Below are 21,483 nucleotides of genomic sequence, written 5' to 3'. Positions count from 1 at the left end.
ACCCCTTTGCTGCTATAACAGCCTCCACTCTTCTGGGGGGGCTTTCTACTATATGCTGGAACATTGCTGCGGGGATTTGCTTCCATTCAGCCACAAGAGCATTAGTGAGGCCGGGCACTGATGTTAGGCGATTAGGCCCGGTTCACAGTCAGCGTTCCAATTCATCCCAAAGGTGTTGGGGGTTGAGGTCAGGGCTCTGTGCAGGCCAGTCAAGTTCATCCACACCAACCTCGACAAACCATTTCTGTATGAACCTCTTTGTGCACATGGGCATTGTCATACTGAAACAGGAAAGGACCTTCCCCAAACTGTTGCCACAAAGTTGGAAGCGCATAATGGTCTAGAATGTCATTGTATGCTGTAGGGTTAAGAATTCCCTTCACTGGAACTAAAGGGGCCTAGCCTGAACCATGAAAAATGGCTCCAGACTATTATTCCTCCTCCACCAAACATTACAGTTAGCGCTATGCATTCGGTCAGGTAGCACTGTGCCCCAGTCCAGTGGCGGCGAGCTTTACACCCCTCCAGCAGACACTTGGCATTACGCATGGTGATCTTAGGCTTGTGTGCGGCTGCTCGGCCGTGGAAACCCATTTCATGAAGCTCCCAACGAACAGTTCTGACGTTGCTTCCAGAGGCAGTTTAGAACTCGGTGGTGAACGTTGCAGATGAGGACAGACAATTTTTACACCCTACGCGCTTCAGCGGTCCAGTTCTGTGAGCTTGTGTGGCCTACCACTTCCTGGCTGAGCTGTTACTCCTAGACGTTTCCACTTCACAATAACAGCACTTACAGTTGACCGGGGCAGCTCTAGCAGGGCAGACATTTGACAAACTGACTTGTTGGAAAGGTGGCATCCTATGACGGTGCCACGTTGAAAGTCACTGAGCTCTTCAGGAAGGCCATTCTACTGCCAATGTTTGTCTATGGAGACTACATGGCTGTGTGCTCGATTTCATACCTACATCAGAAACGGTTGTGGCTGAAATAGCCAAATCCACTAATTTGAAGGGGTGTCCACATACTTTTGTATATATAGTGTAACATCCATTTGAGACAATGTGCGCTCTTACGTCAGGCATTTCAAACATTTAGTGTCTCCTCTGTAGAGCGACTGACACCTTATTAAAATTGGGATAAATATGCATTCTGACTGAGCTATGACAGTGTTCTAACGGCGTTGACTTTTCAAAACAAGCCAAGTCCTCGACCAATGATTGAACAGGACTTCAATAGCATTCCAAGCATTCTACAACACCTTGAGTCAATATCTCATTCTCTCTCGAAAGAAATAAGAATGAATTGCCAACACACTGCTAACCATCCAATAAGGATAAGGCGCCTGGAGCATCAACTAGCCCTGTGGTTGGACTAGACCCAGGCTGGTACTAGAGCGTGGTCCTGTAATGGCAGTAATGTACAACTCCATTCTGCCCAGAAGTTGAAACGAGTAATTCATGATGTTCCAAAAATGCAGATGTAAAGAGAACACAGTCATTGATCCACATCTAACGCTTATATTGATAAGACGCCCTAAATTGACACACTTTATTTATTTAGACAATTTAAAAAAATACACATCCATCAAACAATGAAACAGCCAAGGAAAAACATGCATATCTAATGATTTAATTTTTAAAAAATGTTTAAAAAAAAGGACATCTCCGTAGATGAGTACTTGAAAAACATGTCACATGAAGTAAGGTGGTAGTGCTCATAGATGGCATCCCAAACGACACCCCATCCCCTACATAGTAGTGCACTACTTTTGACCGTGTTATTTGGGACGTAGTCACAGACTCTCTCCATAGTGTTTGGTGCCCTACAGGTTCCGAGGTCATCCAAAAAGCCCCTTAGCTTTCTTCTTCTTGGGTCGGGAGGAGGGCCGATCTGCGGCAGTAGTCATGGGAACTGTAGTCTGTGAGGACAGCAACAGACGTGTTAGAAACAAGGTAAGGATATTATGGTTACATTATAGCTTTCAGTCTGAGGGAGAGGGGTCTAGGCTGGGTTACCGTACAGCCCTTAGGCGGCGTTTACACAGACAGCCCAATTCTGATCTTTTGCCCAATTATTGGCAATACAGCTGATCAGATTGCTCAATATACCAATTAGTGAAGAAAAAAAAAAAATCACAATTGGGCTGCCTGTGTAAACGCAACCTTAGTGACATCTGCTGCTGTAAAAGGGCTTATCAATAAATCGGATTGATTCATTCATTATTATTGGTAAATCAGAATCATTGCGGAGTTGACCAGACCTTTTCATCATTAGGTGTCTCTGAGTCTGTGGTTCTGGCTCTATCCCCCTGGTCCAGCCCATGGTTCACCTCCTCTCCTGTAGGGAACAAACCAACCACCAATTCACACCTATAGTGGCCATAATCAGACACTAAAACCCATTTTTCACACTATTGAGCCGAGCTGAGCTGTCCTGGCCAAGGCAGCCTTGGTATGAGCTGCAACGTTGCAACACATTTATTAACGTTGCAACAAAAGTATCAAACCGCTTGAGACTCCAACTTTCCCACGCCAGTTGTCCTGTTAAAAGCAGCACCAGCAGGAGAAGTGAAGTGTTTGGGTGATTGATGTTGTTTAGCTAGATTACAGAAATGTCTGGGACAGAATATAAGTACTTCATCCCTCCCCCTGGTGATCTCTTATAGAATGTGTCTGTGTGTGAGAGAGTGTGTTGGTAGGACATGCGATCCTACAGGTCTAAATCTGAGGCCTTGGGCCACAGAGGTGACGGCAAGATGGGATGGGATTAGAAAGATCATACGACCAATGAGAAGAGGTCCAGACCTGGGGGCTGTGTGCCGCTGGCGGCGTGGTTAGGGTCACGGTCCTCTTCGGGGGCGTGTCTCTCAGAGATCTTACGTTTGCGAGCGTTGGTGTTGCCGTAGGACGTGACGGCTGAGTAGAGCTCCTGCAGCTCAGAGTCAAACCCCAGACCGCCCTGCCTCGCACATACCTGTGGCACAGTCTGAGGGAGAGTGAGAGAATAGGAGAGAGGGAGAGAGAGAGAATGGGAGAGAGGGAGAGTGAGAGAATAGGAGAGAGGGAGAGAGAGAGAATAGGAGAGAGGGAGAGAGAGAGAATGGGAGAGAGGGAGAGAGAGAGAATGGGAGAGGAGAGAGGAGAGAGAATAGGAGAGAGGGAGAGAGAGAGAATGGGAGAGAGAGAGAATGGGAGAGAGAGAGAATGGGAGAGAGGGAGAGAGAGAGAATGGGAGAGAGGGAGAGAGAGAGAATGGGAGAGAGGGAGAGAGAATGGGAGAGAGAGAGATGGGAGAGAGGGAGAGAGATGGGAGAGAGGGAGAGAGAGAGAATGGGAGAGAGAGGAGAGAGAGAATGGGAGAGAGAGAGAATGGGAGAGGGGAGAGAGAGAGAGAGAGAGAGAGAAGAATGGGAGAGAGGGAGAGAGAGAGAATGGGAGAGAGGGAGAGAGAGAGAATGGGAGAGAGGGAGAGAGAGAGAATGGGAGAGAGGGAGAGAGAGAGAATGGGAGAGAGGGAGAGAGAGAGAATGGGAGAGAGGGAGAGAGAGAGAGAGAATGGGAGAGAGGGAGAGAGAGAGAATGGGAGAGAGGGAGAGAGAGAGAATGGGAGAGAGGGAGAGAGAGAGAATGGGAGAGAGGGAGAGAGAGAGAGAGGATGGGAGAGAATGGGAGAGAGAGAATGGGAGAGAGAGAGAATATGAGAGAGAGAGAGAGAGAATAGGAGAGAGAGAGAGAGAAATAGGAGAGAGGGAGGAGAGGGGAGAGAGGGAGAGAGAATAGGAGAGAGGGAGAGAGAATAGGAGAGAGGGAGAATGGGAGAGAGGGAGAGAGAGAATAGGAGAGAGGGAGAGAGGGAGAGAGAGAATAGGAGAGAGGGAGAGAGAATAGAGAGAGAGGGAGAGAGGGAGAGAGAGAGAATAGGAGAGAGGGAGAGAGAGAGAGAGAATAGGAGAGGGAGAGAGAGAGAATGGGAAAGGGAGAAAATTATGACAAATCCAACTAATGTCAAAACGGTTGGCTATCTTTCCATAAATATACATTTATATTAATATTTTCCTGCGCACTATATTTTGAGGGGATTAAATGAAAGAAAAATAAGAGTACAGGAAGCAGAGGGAAATGACCAGAAATAAACTGTGACCTGAGCAAACACTAAGCTATCAGAGAGGGAGAGAAACAGTATGAGGGAACGAGTGAGAGGTGTAGAGAGAAAACTACACTAAATGATTTAGAGAGAATAAATGAATGATATGGAAAGACTATGTCCTGCAGTGAGTGTGTCTGTCAGTCAGTCAATCAGCCAGCCTCCTGCCTGGTGGCCTGCTTTCCCCAGTCAGTTACATGGTAGAGGTCTGGAGGAGTGACTGAAGTCTTTCCCCAGTCAGTTACATGGTAGAGGTCTGGAGGAGTGACTGAAGTCTTTCCCCAGTCAGTTACATGGTAGAGGTCTGGAGGAGTGACTGAAGTCTTTCCCCAGTCAGTTACATGGTAGAGGTCTGGAGGAGTGACTGAAGTCTTTCCCCAGTCAGTCACATGGTAGAGGTCTGGAGGAGTGACTGAAGTCTTTCCCCAGTCAGTTACATGGTAGAGGTCTGGAGGAGTGACTGAAGTCTTTCCCCAGTCAGTCACATGGTAGAGGTCTGGAGGAGTGACTGAAGTCTTTCCCCAGTCAGTCACATGGTAGAGGTCTGGAGGAGTGACTGAAATCTTTCCCTGGTCAGTCACATGGTAGAGGTCTGGAGAAGTGACTGAAGGCTGAAGGCCTGATAAGGGTCTAATGAAAGCAGTTTTTCTAGCAGCTCTGGCACAAGGTAGAGACCAGCAAACAGGAACAACACTACAGGAGACAGGAACAACACTACAGGAGACAGGAAACAGGGACAACACTACAGGAGACAGGAAACAGGGACAACACTATAGGAGACAGGAAACAGTGACAACACTATAGGAGACAGGAACAACACTACAGGAGACAGGAAACAGGAACAACACTACAGGAGACAGGAAATAGGGACAACACTACAGGAGACAGGAAACAGGGACAACACTACAGGAGACAGGAAACAGGAACAACACTACAGGAGACAGGAAACAGGAACAACACTACAGGAGACAGGAAACAGGAACAACACTACAGGAGACAGGAAACAGGAACAACACTACAGGAGACAGGAAACAGGAACAACACTACAGGAGACAGGAAACAGGAACAACACTACAGGAGACAGGAACAAACACTACAGGAGACAGGAACAACACTACAGGAGACAGGAACAACACTACAGGAGACAGGAAACAGGAACAACACTACAGGAGACAGGAAACTTCGGTAGGTCTATATAGGCTGCTGCAACACCGTACTGCACTGTTGTGTGTGTGTGTACACACACACACGTTGACGCCACAACCAACTACAAGTCAAGACAGATAACATACTAAACTCATACAGCACGTACACACTATTCATTCTACTCTTTCACTTGCTTTTTTCAGTCAAACGGAGAGGACAAACTCTGAATTAGCTGTTCAAATATTGACGGGGGGAGAAATTGGTGGTCTCGCACTGCTGTCAGTGAGAGGGGCTCCTAAACATACTTGGTCAGGTTTAGAGGTCTGCATTGATTTATTTTAGTTTTTTGTTTGTTTAAATATCGTAAAAATAAATGTATGCTCTGGTCAGGCTTTAGTTCCCCTTTGGGCACAGAGCAACCAATGTGTGGAGGAGCAGCGGCTCCATAGAAAAGGAGCAGAGCCACCCTTCTCTTCTCCTCACCCTTCTCTTCTCCTCACTCTCCTCCTCACCCTTCTCTTCTCCTCACTCTTCTCCTCACTCTTCTCTTCTCCTCACTCTCCTCCTCACCCTTCTCTTCTCCTCACTCTCCTCCTCACCCTTCTCTTCTCCTCACTCTTCTCCTCACTCTTCTCTCCTCCTCACCCTTCTCTTCTCCTCACTCTCCTCCTCACCCTTCTCTTCTCCTCACTCTCCTCCTCACCCTTCTCTTCTCCTCACTCTCCTCCTCACCCTTCTCTTCTCTCCATCATCTCATTTTCTGTTCCGCACCTTCGTTTTCACGTTCATCTTTCTTTCCATGAAATTTTGCTATCATTCAACCTCCGGTTTTCATCCATTTTATCATTCATGCTATCATTTGGCCCTGGTCTTTTCTCCCACACTTTTATCAATGTCCTCCCTTTGCCCCGTTCCACACAAACCACTGCATTTCAGTCTAAATAAGTGTTTATTGCATTCAATTCCTGTGACAACAGTGCCTTGTGAAATGTGGAAACTTGCTGTTTTCCCATTTTGTCCCAACCTTCTCCTGTAGGACACATCGGAAAACACTTGGCATGCACACCTCTTCTGGAAAACATTTGGCATGCACACCTCTTCTGGAAAACACTTGGCATGCACACCTCTTCTGGAAAACATTTGGCATGCACACCTCTTCTGGAAAACATTTGGCATGCACACCTCTTCTGGAAAACACTTGGCATGCACACCTCTTCTGGAAAACATTTGGCATGCACACCTCTTCTGGAAAACACTTGGCATGCACACCTCTTCTGGAAAACATTTGGCATGCACAAAAACATTTGGCATGCACACCTCTTCTGGAAAACATTTGGCATGCACACCTCTTCTGGAAAACACTTGGCATGCACACCTCTTCTGGAAAACACTTGGCATGCACACCTCTTCTGGAAAACACTTGGCATGCACACCTCTTGGCACTTGGCATGCACACCTCTTCTGGAAAACACTTGGCATGCACACCTCTTCTGGAAAACATTTGGCATGCACACCTCTTCTGGAAAACATTTGGCATGCACACCTCCTTCTGGAAAACACTTGGCATGGTCACCTCTTCTGGTAAATGTGCTCCTTTTCTGTCAAGTTGTTTGAGGATCCTTGATGGACAGTAACAGTAAAACAAGGTGAAATCTTTAATGGTGAAACTGCTTCGTCTGTTTGTGATGTAACAACAACAAAGTTACTGCAAAGAACAAACACTTTTTATTTTATTTTTAAATCAGACATTGCTCACAATATGCACAGCAATATCTTTACAACGCTGCGACGTCGCCTCGGCAACAAAACCAATAATGGTGGTGAGGGCGGCCAGCAGTTCCGTTTTCCCTTACAATGGATTACATCTAAGTCAGCGCTGTAACTAGGCCACTTGGGACCGTCCCTTTAAACCAGCAAGTGTAAAGCATTCTCAAACGTATGTCCAATGTATTGGGCCTGCGTCTCAGAGTAGGAGTGTTGTTTTAGGATCAGTTTAGCCTTTTAAAGCATAATGAATAAGGGCATGGACCTAGATCAGCCCTCCTGTACGATAAACAACTCTTAAATGCATAAAAAGGGAAAGAATGGCATAAAGAGTTAACAAAACAAAGGTCAAAGGTCAGTTTAAATAGACTACCGTGGTTCAACCACCTCTCTACCTCACAGTTAATAATATTCATCTGGAACTTTCTTGTGGCCTCCACCAGACTGAGTGGCCTGCCGCTGTCATAACAGACCAAAGTCCTGCAGTACGGAGACAGGGGAGGAGCTACTGCTTTGGTGAGCTCACCAGTGTTAGGGATTTGATTGAGGTTAGGGTCAGTTTACCCTCATCGGACTGTCAATGGGATGCACGCCAGTCAAGTTCCTTTAGTTGCACCCTCACAGATCTGAACCCTGCCCTCTGTAGGGTTGTTAGACTGCTGGCCATCCATAATCCATTCTGGCACCTTAGCCAATCACTGCCCCGCGGCCTGACCAAAAAAAAACAAGGAAGGATGAGTAGAAGGAGGGTGAGGGATGTTGACATTTTCCTCTATTACTAGTGGGTAAACAGCTCTGAGTTTAGCTGGTGTTGTTTTATGAGATAGACCAGTCTCTAGGCTGGTGTTGTTTTATGAGATAGACCAGTCTCTAGGCTGGTGTTGTTTTCTGAGATAGACCAGTCTCTAGGCTGGTGTTGTTTTCTGAGATAGACCAGTCTCTAGGCTGGTGTTGTTTTCTGAGATAGACCAGTCTCTAGGCTGGTGTTGTTTTATGAGATAGACCAGTCTCTAGGCTGGTGTTGTTTTATGAGATAGACCAGTCTCTAGGCCGGTGTTGTTTTCTGAGATAGACCAGTCTCTAGGCTGGTGTTGTTTTCTGAGATAGACCAGTCTCTAGGCTGGTGTTGTTTTATGAGATAGACCAGTCTCTAGGCTGGTGTTGTTTTCTGAGATAGACCAGTCTCTAGGCTGGTGTTGTTTTATGAGATAGACCAGTCTCTAGGCTGGTGTTGTTTTAAAAGACCAGTCTGAGGCTGGTTTTCTAATAGACCAGTCTCTAGGCTGGTGTTGTTTTCTGAGACCAGTCTCTAGGCTGGTGTTGTTTTATGAACCAGTCTGAGGCCGGTGTTGTTTTATGAGATAACCAGTCTCTAGGCCCTTACACCGAACTTCATGGAACCACTGACCCTGCTGAGGCACCCTGTCATAGAACCACTGACCCTGGACCTAAACTGGTCAGGAACCACTGACCCCTACACCCTAGTCAGGAACCACTGACCCCTACACCCTAGTCAGGAACCACTGACCCTGACCACCCTAGTCAGGAACCACTGACCCCTACACCCTAGTCAGGAACCACTGACCCCTACACCCTAGTCAGGAACCACTGACCCCTACACCCTAGTCAGGAACCACTGACCCCTACACCCTAGTCAGGAACCACTGACCCCTACACCCTAGTCAGGAACCACTGACCCCTACACCCTAGTCAGGAACCACTGACCCCTACACCCTAGTCAGGAACCACTGACCCCTACACCCTAGTCAGGAACCACTGACCCCTACACCCTAGTCAGGAACCACTGACCCCTACACCCTAGTCATGAACCACTAACCCCTACACCCTAGTCAGGAACCACTGACCCCGACACCCTAGTCAGTAACCACTGACCCCTACACCCTAGTCAGGAACCACTAACCCCTACACAGGAACCACTGACCCATACACCCTAGTCAGGAACCACTGACCCAGACACCCTAGACAGGAACCACTGACCCATACACCCTAGTCAGGAACCACTGACCCCTACACCCTAGTCAGGAACCACTGACCCCTACACCCTAGTCAGGAACCACTAACCCATACACCCTAGTCAGGAACCACTGACCCATACACCCTAGTCAGGAACCACTGACCCATACACCCTAGTCAGTAACCACTGACCCCTACACCCTAGTCAGGAACCACTAACCCCTACACAGGAACCACTGACCCATACACCCTAGTCAGGAACCACTAACCCCTACACAGGAACCACTGACCCATACACCCTAGTCAGGAACCACTGACCCCTAGCCCAGACACCCTAGTCAGTAACCACTGACCTCTAACCCCGACACCCTAGTCAGTAACCACTGACCCCTAACCCCAACACCCTAGTCAGTAACCACAGACCCATATCGCCTTACGCAGAGGTTACAGGACCTAAAACAACCACATTGGATATTGATATTCAGACACATGGTGAGGTAGAGAAGTAGAAACAGGGAAAGGGGATACTTAGTCAGTTATACAACTGAATGCCTTCAACTGAAATGTGTCTTCTGTATTTAACCCAACCTCTGAAACAGAGAGGTGCGGGGGACTGCCTTAATCGACATCCACGACTTCGGCGCCCGGGGAACAGTGGGTTAATTGCCTTGCTCAGGGGCAGAACGACAGATTTTTATCTTGTTAGCTCTAGGATTCGATCCAGAAACCTTTATGATTACTGGTCCAATGCTCTACCCACATAAACCCCAGGCCTTGTCCCTAAAAACAGACACATGGTGAGGTACAAACACACATAAACCCCAGGCCTTGTCCCTAAAAACAGACACATGGTGAGGTACAAACACACATAAACCCCAGGCCTTGTCCCTAAAAACAGACATGGTGAGGTACAAACACACATAAACCCCAGGCCTTGTCCCTAAAAACAGACATGGTGAGGTACAAACACACATAAACCCCAGGCCTTGTCCCTAAAAACAGACATGGTGAGGTACAAACACACATAAACCCCAGGCCTTGTCCCTAAAAACAGACACATGGTGAGGTACAAACACACATAAACCCCAGGCCTTGTCCCTAAAAACAGACACATGGTGAGGTACAAACACACATAAACCCCAGGCCTTGTCCCTAAAAACAGACACATGGTGAGGTACAAACACACATAAACCCCAGGCCTTGTCCCTAAAAACAGACATGGTGAGGTACAAACACACATAAACCCCAGGCCTTGTCCCTAAAAACAGACATGGTGAGGTACAAACACACATAAACCCCAGGCCTTGTCCCTAAAAACAGACATGGTGAGGTACAAACACACATAAACCCCAGGCCTTGTCCCTAAAAACAGACACATGGTGAGGTACAAACACACATAAACCCCAGGCCTTGTCCCTAAAAACAGACACATGGTGAGGTACAAACACACATAAACCCCAGGCCTTGTCCCTAAAAACAGACATGGTGAGGTACAAACACACATAAACCCCAGGCCTTGTCCCTAAAAACAGACATGGTGAGGTACAAACACACATAAACCCCAGGCCTTGTCCCTAAAAACAGACATGGTGAGGTACAAACACACATAAACCCCAGGCCTTGTCCCTAAAAACAGACACATGGTGAGGTACAAACACACATAAACCCCAGGCCTTGTCCCTAAAAACAGACATGGTGAGGTACAAACACACATAAACCCCAGGCCTTGTCCCTAAAAACAGACACATGGTGAGGTACAAACACACATAAACCCCAGGCCTTGTCCCTAAAAACAGACATGGTGAGGTACAAACACACATAAACCCCAGGCCTTGTCCCTAAAAACAGACATGGTGAGGTACAAACACACATAAACCCCAGGCCTTGTCCCTAAAAACAGACATGGTGAGGTACAAACACACATAAACCCCAGGCCTTGTCCCTAAAAACAGACACATGGTGAGGTAGAAGGGTGTAAATGTAGAAAGCCATCACCGACAGCTGTCCAAGATTCTACATGGTGAATAAGGAAAGACAACCTCTGATCACAGGCAACAATGAAGAACACATCAAACTGACTATCCAAGGTCCCTCCCCTCAGAGCCTCTCCAATGGTTTAGAGGAGGATGCAAGGGTAGAGGATGCAAGGGATCGAGGAAAGATTAATTGACAAAGATCCTTCCTCGTGTCTCCTTTTCTCCTTCTTCCATCCCTCCACTTGCACACAGTTTCCACAGGGCTCTCCCCTGCCTCGGGGCCTGTAATTAGGGCCATTGTGGCCTGGCCTGCTCCCTCTCACTGCCCCTTCAGCTGGCGGACCTGGTTCTAGACGGCCCAGTGTGGCGTCCCACAAGCCATCAGGATGGGCTGCCGGCCCAGCGCTACACAGATCCCAGCAACCCTCAGACACGTGATGTAAACACTGGCTGCAGTCCAAACTCAAAGTAGACGGCTCTCGGCCCCTAACCCCTCAGTCCTTGAATGACGTTTTACATCGTCACATCCCAGTGAACCTTAAAATGTCCCTTGCCCAAGCGAGGGAGAGTGATGTTCGGAGAGGCAATGTCCTAGGTGGAAATCTTCAAGTTGATTTAAAAAACAACCAACCTAAAGCTATTAATATACTGTACCTAGCAAGCTAACGTAGCTCACTAGCACTCCTGTCAGGTAGCTAGCTAAAGTCCCCCATAGCTGGCAAGCTAGTTTTATAGTATGGTCATGTATTCCAATAAATTTCAGAATTTCCCAAAAAGATGTTTATGAAGCTAGCTACGTTTTATAGGCTCCTCACTACGAGACTAAACCAATTTGTCAATGCTAAAATCAATGTCATCCACAGTATATATATTTTTCACCAAGCTAGCATCCTAAGTTTGTCTGACGCGGTGAAAATAGAGCCGTGTTGATTAAATTTGACACTTCGCGACACATGGCTACAGTTTGCATTGAATTGTGGGTCATATCAACCCCAAAAGTGATTCATGTTCTTCACTCACTCTCTCCAGATAAATGGAGGGCCGAGGGGGCAACGTTAGTGAACTGGACCTCCATTTAAGATGGCAATCAAACTGCATCCGGTTCTGACGGGGGTTCCCCCGAGGGAAAGTGGCTAACGCGAGGGCTGAGGGGGTACAAATAACATGTTTGGACTGCAGCCACTCTCTCTGTCCTTTCTCTATTAGGGAAGAGGGGAGGGAAGAGAAGAAAGAAGGATATTATAAAGATCTTCTCTCATCTCTCTTTCCCTTTCTGTTGATCTCTCCTTCTCTGGTCCTGGCCTACCAGTTGGCCTCCAGTCCAGGATGGTTATTAGGGACTTTACATGCTTATCAGTTAGGAATGATTATGGAGGCCCAGCCCAGAGCCTGGGGTTCCATTACCACCAGAGGCCTGGGCAGAGGCCTCCCCCCTGGGGACACAAGCCCCCCACCCCCCTGGTGAGGGAGGGGTGGGCATGAAGTTCCATGAAGAGTACGTCCAGCACATAAACCAGTCTCTGCTTTATCACCTGCTGTCAATAAAACATCAGTGAACAAGCAAGATCCACTGACAGACAGCAGCCAGTCACTTTAAGTATGTTTGTTTCAGTCATTACATCACCCAATCAAATGACAGAGATGGACACCTTTGCACCCAACCTGATACCAAAGAAAGACAGCACTCAGCTGTGGGACACTGGTCCAGCTGTAAGCGCCTGGGAGCAGTGGGGTCTCCCGAGCACAAGGGGGTGCTATTCAACCCACAGGGTTGCCAGGTATCACATGAGTTATTAACCACAGGGTTGCCAGGTATCACCTGAGTTATTAACCACCGGGTTGCCAGGTATCACATGAGTTATTAACCACCGGGTTGCCAGGTATCACCTGAGTTATTAACCACCAGGTTGCCAGGTATCACATGAGTTATTAACCACAGGGTTGCCAGGTATCACCTGAGTTATTAACCACCGGGTTGCCAGGTATCACCTGAGTTATTAACCACCGGGTTGCCAGGTATCACATGAGTTATTAACCACCGGGTTGCCAGGTAGCACCTGAATTATTAACCACAGGGTTACCAGGTATCACCTGAGTTATTAACCACAGGGTTGCCAGGTATCACCTGAGTTATTAACCACAGGGTTACCAGGTATCACCTGAATTATTAACCACAGGTTTGCCAGGTATCACCTGAGTTATTAACCACCAGGTTGCCAGATTGGTCAAAAGGAATACGAGTCACCGATACCCTCTAATAGTTCTAGACAGTACTGTAGCAGCGAACGCCAGCTATTGCATCATCCCTGGCAAGGGTTCAACCTGGGTCACCATGACCTCACTTGGGGTAAATCGTATATCGGGGTTCATCAGGGCTAAGTTTATTACAGTGTTTTATACCTACATAACAAACTGAAGCATACAAATATACCTCTGTATTGCTGTTAGTTTATAGGGAGCCCTACCTACAGTCACACAGAGCAGGAATTCCTCAGCCGTGTGTGATAAGGCCCACTCCTGTTTAGAAGACCGCTGTCAATGATTTACCACACAGAAGAGAGAGAGGGGAGAGGGAGAGAGAGAGAGAGAGAGGGGAGAAGAGGGGAGAGGGAGGTAGAGGAGGAAAAGGGGTGGGGGACATGGGGAGAGAGAGGGGGAGAAGAGGGGAGAGAGAGGGAGAGAGAGAGGTAGAGGAGGAAAAGGGATGGGGGAGAGAGGGAAGAGGAGAGAGAGGGGAGAAGAGGGGGAGAGAGAGAGAGGGAGAGAGGAGAGAGGAGAGGGGAGAGAGAGAGAGAGAGAGGGAGAGGGGAGGGGAGGGAGAGAGAGAGGGAGGGAGGGAGAGAGAGAGGGAGGGAGAGAGAGAGGGGAGAAGAGGGAGAGAGAGAGGGGGAGAGGGAGAGAGAGGGGGGAGAGGGAGAGAGAGGGGAGGGAGAGAGAGAGGGAGGGAGGGAGAGAGAGAGGAAGGGAGAGAGGTAGATATAGGAGGAAAAGGGGTGGGGGGCATGGGGGAGAGAGAGAGAGAGAGAGAGACGGGAGAAGGAGAGAGAGAGGGGGGAAGAAGGAGGGAGAGATAGAGGAGGAAAGGGGGAGAGCAAGAGAGGGGGATAAAAGGGGGGAGGGAGAGAGAGAGCAAGAGAGAGGGGGGAGAAGAGGAGAGAGAGGTGAACGAGAGAAAGACATGGAGAGGACTGCAATAGAGGATGACCAGAGCATTGAACCATGGCATCAGCTCAGCCACTGATCTCAAAACAGCCTCTATCTATCTAGCAGTGCTTGGACTGATCTAGACAAGAGCTGTATGACAGTTCACACAGGTGGCTGGTCTAGCGGTAATGCTGCAGCCTCCAACACACAGGTCTACACTGTCTGCATAGGTTTAAATAGGGCCTGCTGCCCTTTGACACAAACTCTCTCTGTTCAATGAAGACAGAAAATACATGACAGAGCCAGATCTGAAGTCCAGAGGTGATGACAGGATGGGGCCCCTGAATAACCAGGGGGGAGATGACATAGGAGCAGCAGAGCCAGATCTGAAGTCCAGAGGAGATGACAGGAGCAGCAGAGCCAGATCTGAAGTCCAGAGGTGATGACAGCCTCTGGTGGAGGGAGCACCTGAATAACCAGGGGGGAGATGCTAACCTCAAACCCGCAGTAGCTCCCCACATCCCCCACTTCCAGACTTCTCCCCGACCCCCAACCCATAGACCCCCAGGGAGAACCAAATCCACAGCACTACAGAGACTAACATGTTAACTCACAGTGTTAGGGGGCTACTGTAAACGCTCACTCCCCTGATCTGACCCGCCTGTTCCTATCCAGCATGGGGGAGGAGGGGTGTGGGGTATGGAGCGTGAGGTAGACCACAGGGAACATGTCCCTCCCCTCTTTCACTCAATCACAATGTTTTTCTCCTCTCAGCACCAAAACCCCAAGGCATGCGTCACTGCTGCGGACTGGTCACACACACACACATACTGGTCCCACACACACACATACTGGTCCCACACACACACATACTGGTCCCACACAACACATACTGGTCCCAACACACACATACTGGTCCCACACACACACATACTGGTCCCACACACCACATACTGGTCCCACACACACACATACTGGTCACACACACACACAAAAAGGAACACTCAAAGACACACCCTCCCCTCTGAAACCAAAACCATGCGTCATTACCCGGTCCAGTGTGGACAAACAGACACGCCCCTTGCCAGGCCAGATCCACAAGCGGTGACAAAATAGCCCCAAAACGGGTCAAAAACAGGTGAAAACGACAAAAGCCCAGATGGAGATTAGTGTGATCTAAAAGAAGGACAGAAGGGTTTTTCACCACAACACTGTCACTCTGGGCCCCTCCACCTTCACACCAGAAATGGGCATCTAGATTCCAGATGAACCCAGGACACGGTGTGTGTGTGTGTGAGAGACAGTGGACGGGTAGTCTAATTCCAACCTCCATGTCAATGTTGACCTGTGGTGGGTGGGGTGTTACTGTGGGGTGATGAGGGGGCTCCAATGGAAAGCTAGAAAGGTACCTGGGTTGACTTTCTCTTCCCCCGTCTGTCTCGTTCCCCTCCTTTCATCTGCACATCTCTCTCATCCTCCTTTCAAGGAGGTCTACTCTACAGTGGAAGAGGATGGCAATAGAAAATCCCCAGTGGTGGGATGAGACGAGGGGTGGAGTGAAGGAAAGTACAAACCACACCTGGGTTCAAATAGTATTTGAACTACTTTGAGCGGTTCCCTGAGCCTGCCCAGATGGGCAGCGTTTGCACTTTTGGGACCATTCCATTGGTAGGCAAGCTCAATCAAGCAGAGTGCAAGTATTTGAAAGATTTCAAATGCTATTTGAACCCAGGTCTGTCGACAAACAGAGAAGTCCTTCCTCTTCCCCCCCTTTCATTTGCAGGAAAATCAGTCTCCAAAAATACCCCTGCTCACCACTTTGAAGGACAGATATGTCATTCTAAATGTGTTTGCCCACAGATAAAGGCATCTTTCAGTAGCCATTGAGTAAGTCACCATCAAAAGGTAGGTGCCGTGTTGACTGCGGTGAGCAGAGGTGAAGGGGGCATTATCTGGGCCTGGGTTCCCAGTATAGTCTTACGAGCTGAAGGCTGGAGGCTAAAACAGATCCCAGTATAGTCTTACGAGCCGAAGGCTGGAGGCTAAAACAGATCCCAGTATTGCCAAACGAGCCGAAGGCTGGAGGCTAAAACAGATCCCAGTATTGCCCTACGAGCTGAAGGCTGGAGGCTAAAACGGATCCCAGTATTGCCCTACGAGCTGAAGGCTGGAGGCTAAAACAGATCCCAGTATTGCCCTACGAGCTGAAGGCTGGAGGCTAAAACAGACCCCAGTATTGCCCTACGAGCTGAAGGCTGGAGGCTAAAACAGACCCCAGTATTGCCCTACGAGCTGAAGGCTGGAGGCTAAAACAGATCCCAGTATTGCCCAACGAGCTGAAGGCTATAGGCTAAAACAGATCCCAGTATTGCCCTACGAGCTGAAGGCTATAGGCTAAAACAGATCCCAGTATTGCCCTGAGCTGAAGGCTATAGGCTAAAACAGATCCCAGTATTGCCCTACGAGCTGAAGGCTATAGGCTAAAACAGATCCCAGTATTGCCCAACGAGCTGAAAACAGGCTATGAAGGCTAAAAACAGATCCCAGTATTGCCCTACGAGCTGAAGGCTATAGGCTAAAACAGATCCCAGTATTGCCCAACGAGCTGAAGGCTAAAACAGATCCCAGTATTGGCTAAAACAGATCCTATAGGCTAAAACAGATCCCAGTATTGCCCTACGAGCTGAAGGCTATAGGCTAAAACAGATCCCAGTATTGCCCAACGAGCTGAAGGCTATAGGCTAAAACAGATCCCAGTATTGCCCTACGAGCTGAAGGCTGGAGGCTAAAACAGATCCCAGTATTGCCCTACGAGCTGAAGGCTGGAGGCTAAAACAGATCCCAGTATTGCCCTACGAGCTGAAGGCTGGAGGCTAAAACAGATCCCAGTATTGCCCTACAAGCTGAAGGCTAAAACAGATCCCAGTATTGCCCAACGAGCTGAAGGCTATAGGCTAAAACAGATCCCAGTATTGCCCTACGAGCTGAAGGCTATAGGCTAAAACAGATCCCAGTATTGCCCTACGAGCTGAAGGCTATAGGCTAAAACAGATCCCAGTATTGCCCTACGAGCTGAAGGCTGGAGGCTAAAACAGATCCCAGTATTGCCCTACGAGCTGAAGGCTGGAGGCTAAAACAGATCCCAGTATTGCCCTACGAGCTGAAGGCTGTAGGCTAAAACAGATCCCAGTATTGCCCTACGAGCTGAAGGCTGGAGGCTAAAACAGATCCCAGTATTGCCCTATGAGCTGAAGGCTGGAGGCTAAAACAGATCCCAGTATTGCCCTACGAGCTGAAGGCTATAGGCTAAAACAGATCCCAGTATTGCCCTACGAGCTGAAGGGAATAGGCTAAAACAGATCCCAATATTGCCCTACGAGCTGAAGGCTATAGGCTAAAACAGATCCCAATATTGCCCTACGAGCTGAAGGCTATAGGCTAAAACAGATCCTAGTATTGCCCTACGAGCTGAAGGCTAAAACAGATCCCAGTATTGCCCTACGAGCTGAAGGCTGGAGGCTAAAACAGATCCCAGTATTGCCCTACGAGCTGAAGGCTGGAGGCTAAAACAGATCCCAGTATTGCCCAACGAGCTGAAGTCTGGAGGCTAAAACAGAGCCGACTTAAGAGGGAAGATGAACAGCAAGACACCAGGAGAGACAGACGGACACAAAGGTACACAGAGAGTCTTCCCAGAGGGGGAAATGCAAACGGAGACACCACCTCCTATAGATAAATACTACACACACATGCCACGGCTCCTCGCCTAGCGCCACCTCCTCCACCCATCTATCTACTGGTTAGGCCATGAGCCCAAAGGAATGGCTGGCCACGGACACCACCTCCCTCTCCAGTGTGTGTGTTGCCTTGACACTTCGCAGTGAAATTTTTCCAGACACTTATTTTCAGTTTGGACTTTGGTCCGTGGCGGTCTGTCGGTGCTCAGTGGAATTTGCCGTGGCTGGGAGAAGAAGGGTGTGAGGTGTGTGTACTTTGATCTGAGAGGAGGAAAGGCCACGTTCCCCTGCATGCATTGCCATTCTCTTTATGGGCCATGTCCAGATGAGCATTTCCCCAAACCTCCAGGGAGGTTTACTACAGTAAGGTCCGAGCCCAAGGTAGAGGGTCTCGACGGGGTCAGGAAGGAGGACGAGTACCCACTACCCTCCGTACGGGACAGGAGGGAGGGAGTGGACCCTGCCTGCCCCCTGTTTCACACTGCAGAGTTCAGACAAAAATCCATCTCTACATTCCCCAGGACACTTCGAAATGCCAAAACACACACACGGGTCAGGGATGGGGGTCAATGGAGCAGCGACTGAGAAATTCCACATCCTACCACACAGTCAAACTGAAACACACTAACTAAAACACAGGCTCATCAAACTACCAGGGCACCAAACATCAACTGCATGGATCCCTCTACTACTGTTAACACAAAAGCAATTCAGACAATTTATTTTGAGCATAAATAGGAAGTATTCAAGCTATATTCTTACAATAAAACACTTTTGGACAAACAAATGATCTAAATGTATGTTTGCATAATCAGCTATATATTTTATAGACTTTTTTGCTCCTCTTTATCAAGGGGGCCAATCATTTGGGACCTGACTGCACACACACTCTCCGGAGTATTTATTTAGACAGCTACAACTTTCTACTCTCTTCCAGCATGTTTCCTATGAGGCGACAGGACACAAAGTCAACTTTTATTCGGTGGTATTTCCATACACCTGTTACCGTTTAGATTAGAAATGAAAGCACTTTGTGTATCTAGTCCCTCCATTTGAAGGTGTCAAAAGTATTTGGAAAACAATGCACCTATAGTGTATTAAAGTAGTCAAACATTTAGTATTTGGTCACATATTCCTAGCACACAATGACCACATCATTCTTGTGACTTTACAAACTTGTTCGATGCCTTTGCAGTTTGTTGGGAATAGGAACTGAATGTTGAATAATGTATTGTGTCATTTTGGAGTCACATTTATTGGAAATAAGAACAGAATGTTTCTAACACTTCAACAGTAATGTTGATGCCACCATGATTGCGCATAATCGTGAATAATGACAGAACGTTAGAGGCAAAATTATACCCTCCAAAAATATGCTAACCTCTTCAAATGACCAATAACAGGGGAGGGTAGCATTTTGGGGGGGGGTAAGAGCAAAGACCCAGCCCTCACCAGGCGACCCAGGAGACTACGCACAAGAGGAGTGTAAATCTATTAAATCTGGATGACGGAGTGCACGACGATCGTCTAAGAAAGTTGATTTTCCCGAGTAGACCCATCATAAGTGCAAAGTAGAGCTGTGACGGTCATGGGATTTTGGATGAAGGTTATTGGTCTGCATAATGACCGCGGTCAGCATTATACTCGTTTGAATAGCAAAATGTTTTAATTATTTTATTTTATTTTAAAAGACGCACATTTTCTTCTCTCCTCCACTCCTGCATGTGCTGCAGGAAGTGGGGCGTTGCCTAGGCAACCAAAGCCTTGTTTGCTACAGCAAGGAGCAACACAGTCTCCTTACGTTGTAGAGTCCATGTAACCGTAGAAACACACTCAACGGATGCCCACCCGTCCCGTCTTCAGTCAGCTGTTCCTTCCATAATGTTTTTATAGGTTATGACAGTTATTTTATCTTCATGATCGTCAGTTACGCGATTATACAGTAACTATGCCGCCCTCGTGCCAAGGTGATGACCGAAGGCGGCAGTAAGAGGTTTATCAGCCCCTTCTCCCCTGAAGCGGCCACCGAGGCTAATATGGAGATACAAGAGCGCATTGTGTCCTCCAAGCCTCTTTACCTGGCTTTAACCCAATGGGAAATGTACTTGGCCATGATCCAGCCAAACCCAGCACCTCCCACCAACCACCTCATGGCTATAATGCCCCTAGAACAGAACAAACTACATTCACCAGTTGGCTGAGCAAGAACCCAGTCCTCACTGGACGACCCAGGGTGCCATGCAGCTGAGCACAATGAGCGCCTTGTGCAAACAAAGCATTTCCTTTAAAGCCTGAACACCCGATTGTCTTTCAGGTCTAGATAAAGGTTAAATTAGAACTGCATTATAAAAACAACGGTCATTTACAAAAGTGTGGACACATTACTCTGTCAGTGATCACTGGATAAAACAAGGACAGACAACCATCCGAGTAGGAAACTAGAAGTCATTAATAACCTTGTTTATGGAAGGCCACGCCCAGAGAGAGACACACACAAAATATTGCAGCAGAAACCTGGTTTATTGTGGCTTACTTACTAAGCTGAGTATTCAAAGGCGGCTCTTGCCAGGCTTTCTCTTTCCCAGTCATATATTCCTCCTAACGATGCATGTTCAGTATGCCTGAGATTGCAACTATGAAACTTACCTGTGTCAGGAAGTTCTCTCTGTAGCTTTGTTCCTCAAACAACTCTGTCTGCAATCGCTCTGCAAAACACACACACCAACGAGAGGAACAGGTGTGTATGTTGTGTTTAATGAGTGTATTTTTGTTTCTCTGCACGTAGAGCCTACCTCTGCTCAGCACTGCCCCATTGTCCCTGTAGTCTTGGAGCTCAGTGTCTTTTCTGGCCAGCAGAGCTCCCAGTTGGCCCACCTGTCTCTGCAGTAACCTGCTCATCAACAGCAGGGGGCGCACAAGCTGACTGCACACCTGATAGAACACACCAATACACATTACACAACCATTAGTCATGGAGCGCGCACACACACGCACACACACACACTGGAGCTTGCATAAAAACACACAAACACACAGAAAAGTTCAGTGAAAGTTGAGTATAGAGTTGGTGTTCAGTTAAGTCTATAGATCGTACCAAAGCCACAGGGGCAGGGGTGCAGCGGAATTCCCAGTAGAAAGGCACCCCAGCCAGCTCACTCTTCAACTTCAGGTTGATGTCACCGCCGTGGTGGTTGAGGGAGAACTGAAGCGCACCCCGGTCCTCCACCCGTCCAGACAGACAGGGTTGAGCCACCTCACACATGTGAGAGAAGAAGGCATGGACGGGAGCCCGCAATCGCCTGTTCAGCTCCTGTTATGACAGAGAGGACATTTTTTCAAAGGCTGTTGAAATGTACTTTAATTTGTGTGTGTGTACATATATGCGTGTGTCCTCCTTGCCTGAGCTCTGTCCTGGATGGCCCTGGTGTCCATCTCCTCCTCCCACACAGAGTGCAGGTCCGTGAGCAGGATGCGGTACGCTGTGTCCCCAAACCAGGTCTTTGCCAGGAGCTGAGACCCACTGATACACACTGGTACCCAGGGACAGTCTAGCAGAACCCCATCAACTGTATCTCTCTCCATGGCAGACTATCACCAG

General features: G+C 48.2%; 1 protein-coding gene across 1 annotated transcript; it reads right to left on the bottom strand.

Annotated features, from left to right (window-relative positions):
- Nucleotides 1–1,539: 1,539 nt before the first annotated feature.
- On the bottom strand, nucleotides 1,540–21,477 carry nhej1 (nonhomologous end-joining factor 1). The gene is made up of 7 exons (XM_042318136.1): nucleotides 21,285–21,477; nucleotides 20,980–21,195; nucleotides 20,678–20,816; nucleotides 20,532–20,590; nucleotides 2,806–2,986; nucleotides 2,262–2,338; nucleotides 1,540–1,919 (listed from the first exon to the last, which is right to left on the bottom strand). Exons 1-7 carry the CDS (start codon nucleotides 21,465–21,467, stop codon nucleotides 1,839–1,841), a joined length of 936 nt encoding a protein of 311 aa, XP_042174070.1. The 5' UTR covers nucleotides 21,468–21,477; the 3' UTR covers nucleotides 1,540–1,838.
- Between the last annotated feature and the right edge of the window lie 6 nt (nucleotides 21,478–21,483).

This window comes from Oncorhynchus tshawytscha, unplaced genomic scaffold, assembly GCF_018296145.1.
Source record: "Oncorhynchus tshawytscha isolate Ot180627B unplaced genomic scaffold, Otsh_v2.0 Un_contig_3761_pilon_pilon, whole genome shotgun sequence".
NCBI lineage: Eukaryota > Metazoa > Chordata > Actinopteri > Salmoniformes > Salmonidae > Oncorhynchus > Oncorhynchus tshawytscha.
The sequence above is the reverse complement of the archived record's forward strand: the minus strand, read 5'-3'. Positions and strand labels throughout refer to the sequence as shown.

What these genes read in the sequence shown, in the direction of transcription:
- nhej1 (XM_042318136.1), bottom strand. Translation starts at nt 21,467, where the DNA reads ATGGAGAGAGATACAGTTGATGGGGTTCTGCTAGACTGTCCCTGGGTA. An exon ending in CAGCGGCACACAGCCCCCAG is followed by an intron (nt 2,339 to 2,805) that starts GTCTGGACCTCT and finishes TGTTCCCTACAG; the next exon opens with GAGAGGAGGTGAACCATGGG. An exon ending in AGACACCTAATGATGAAAAG is followed by an intron (nt 1,920 to 2,261) that starts GTCTGGTCAACT and finishes CTGTCCTCACAG; the next exon opens with ACTACAGTTCCCATGACTAC.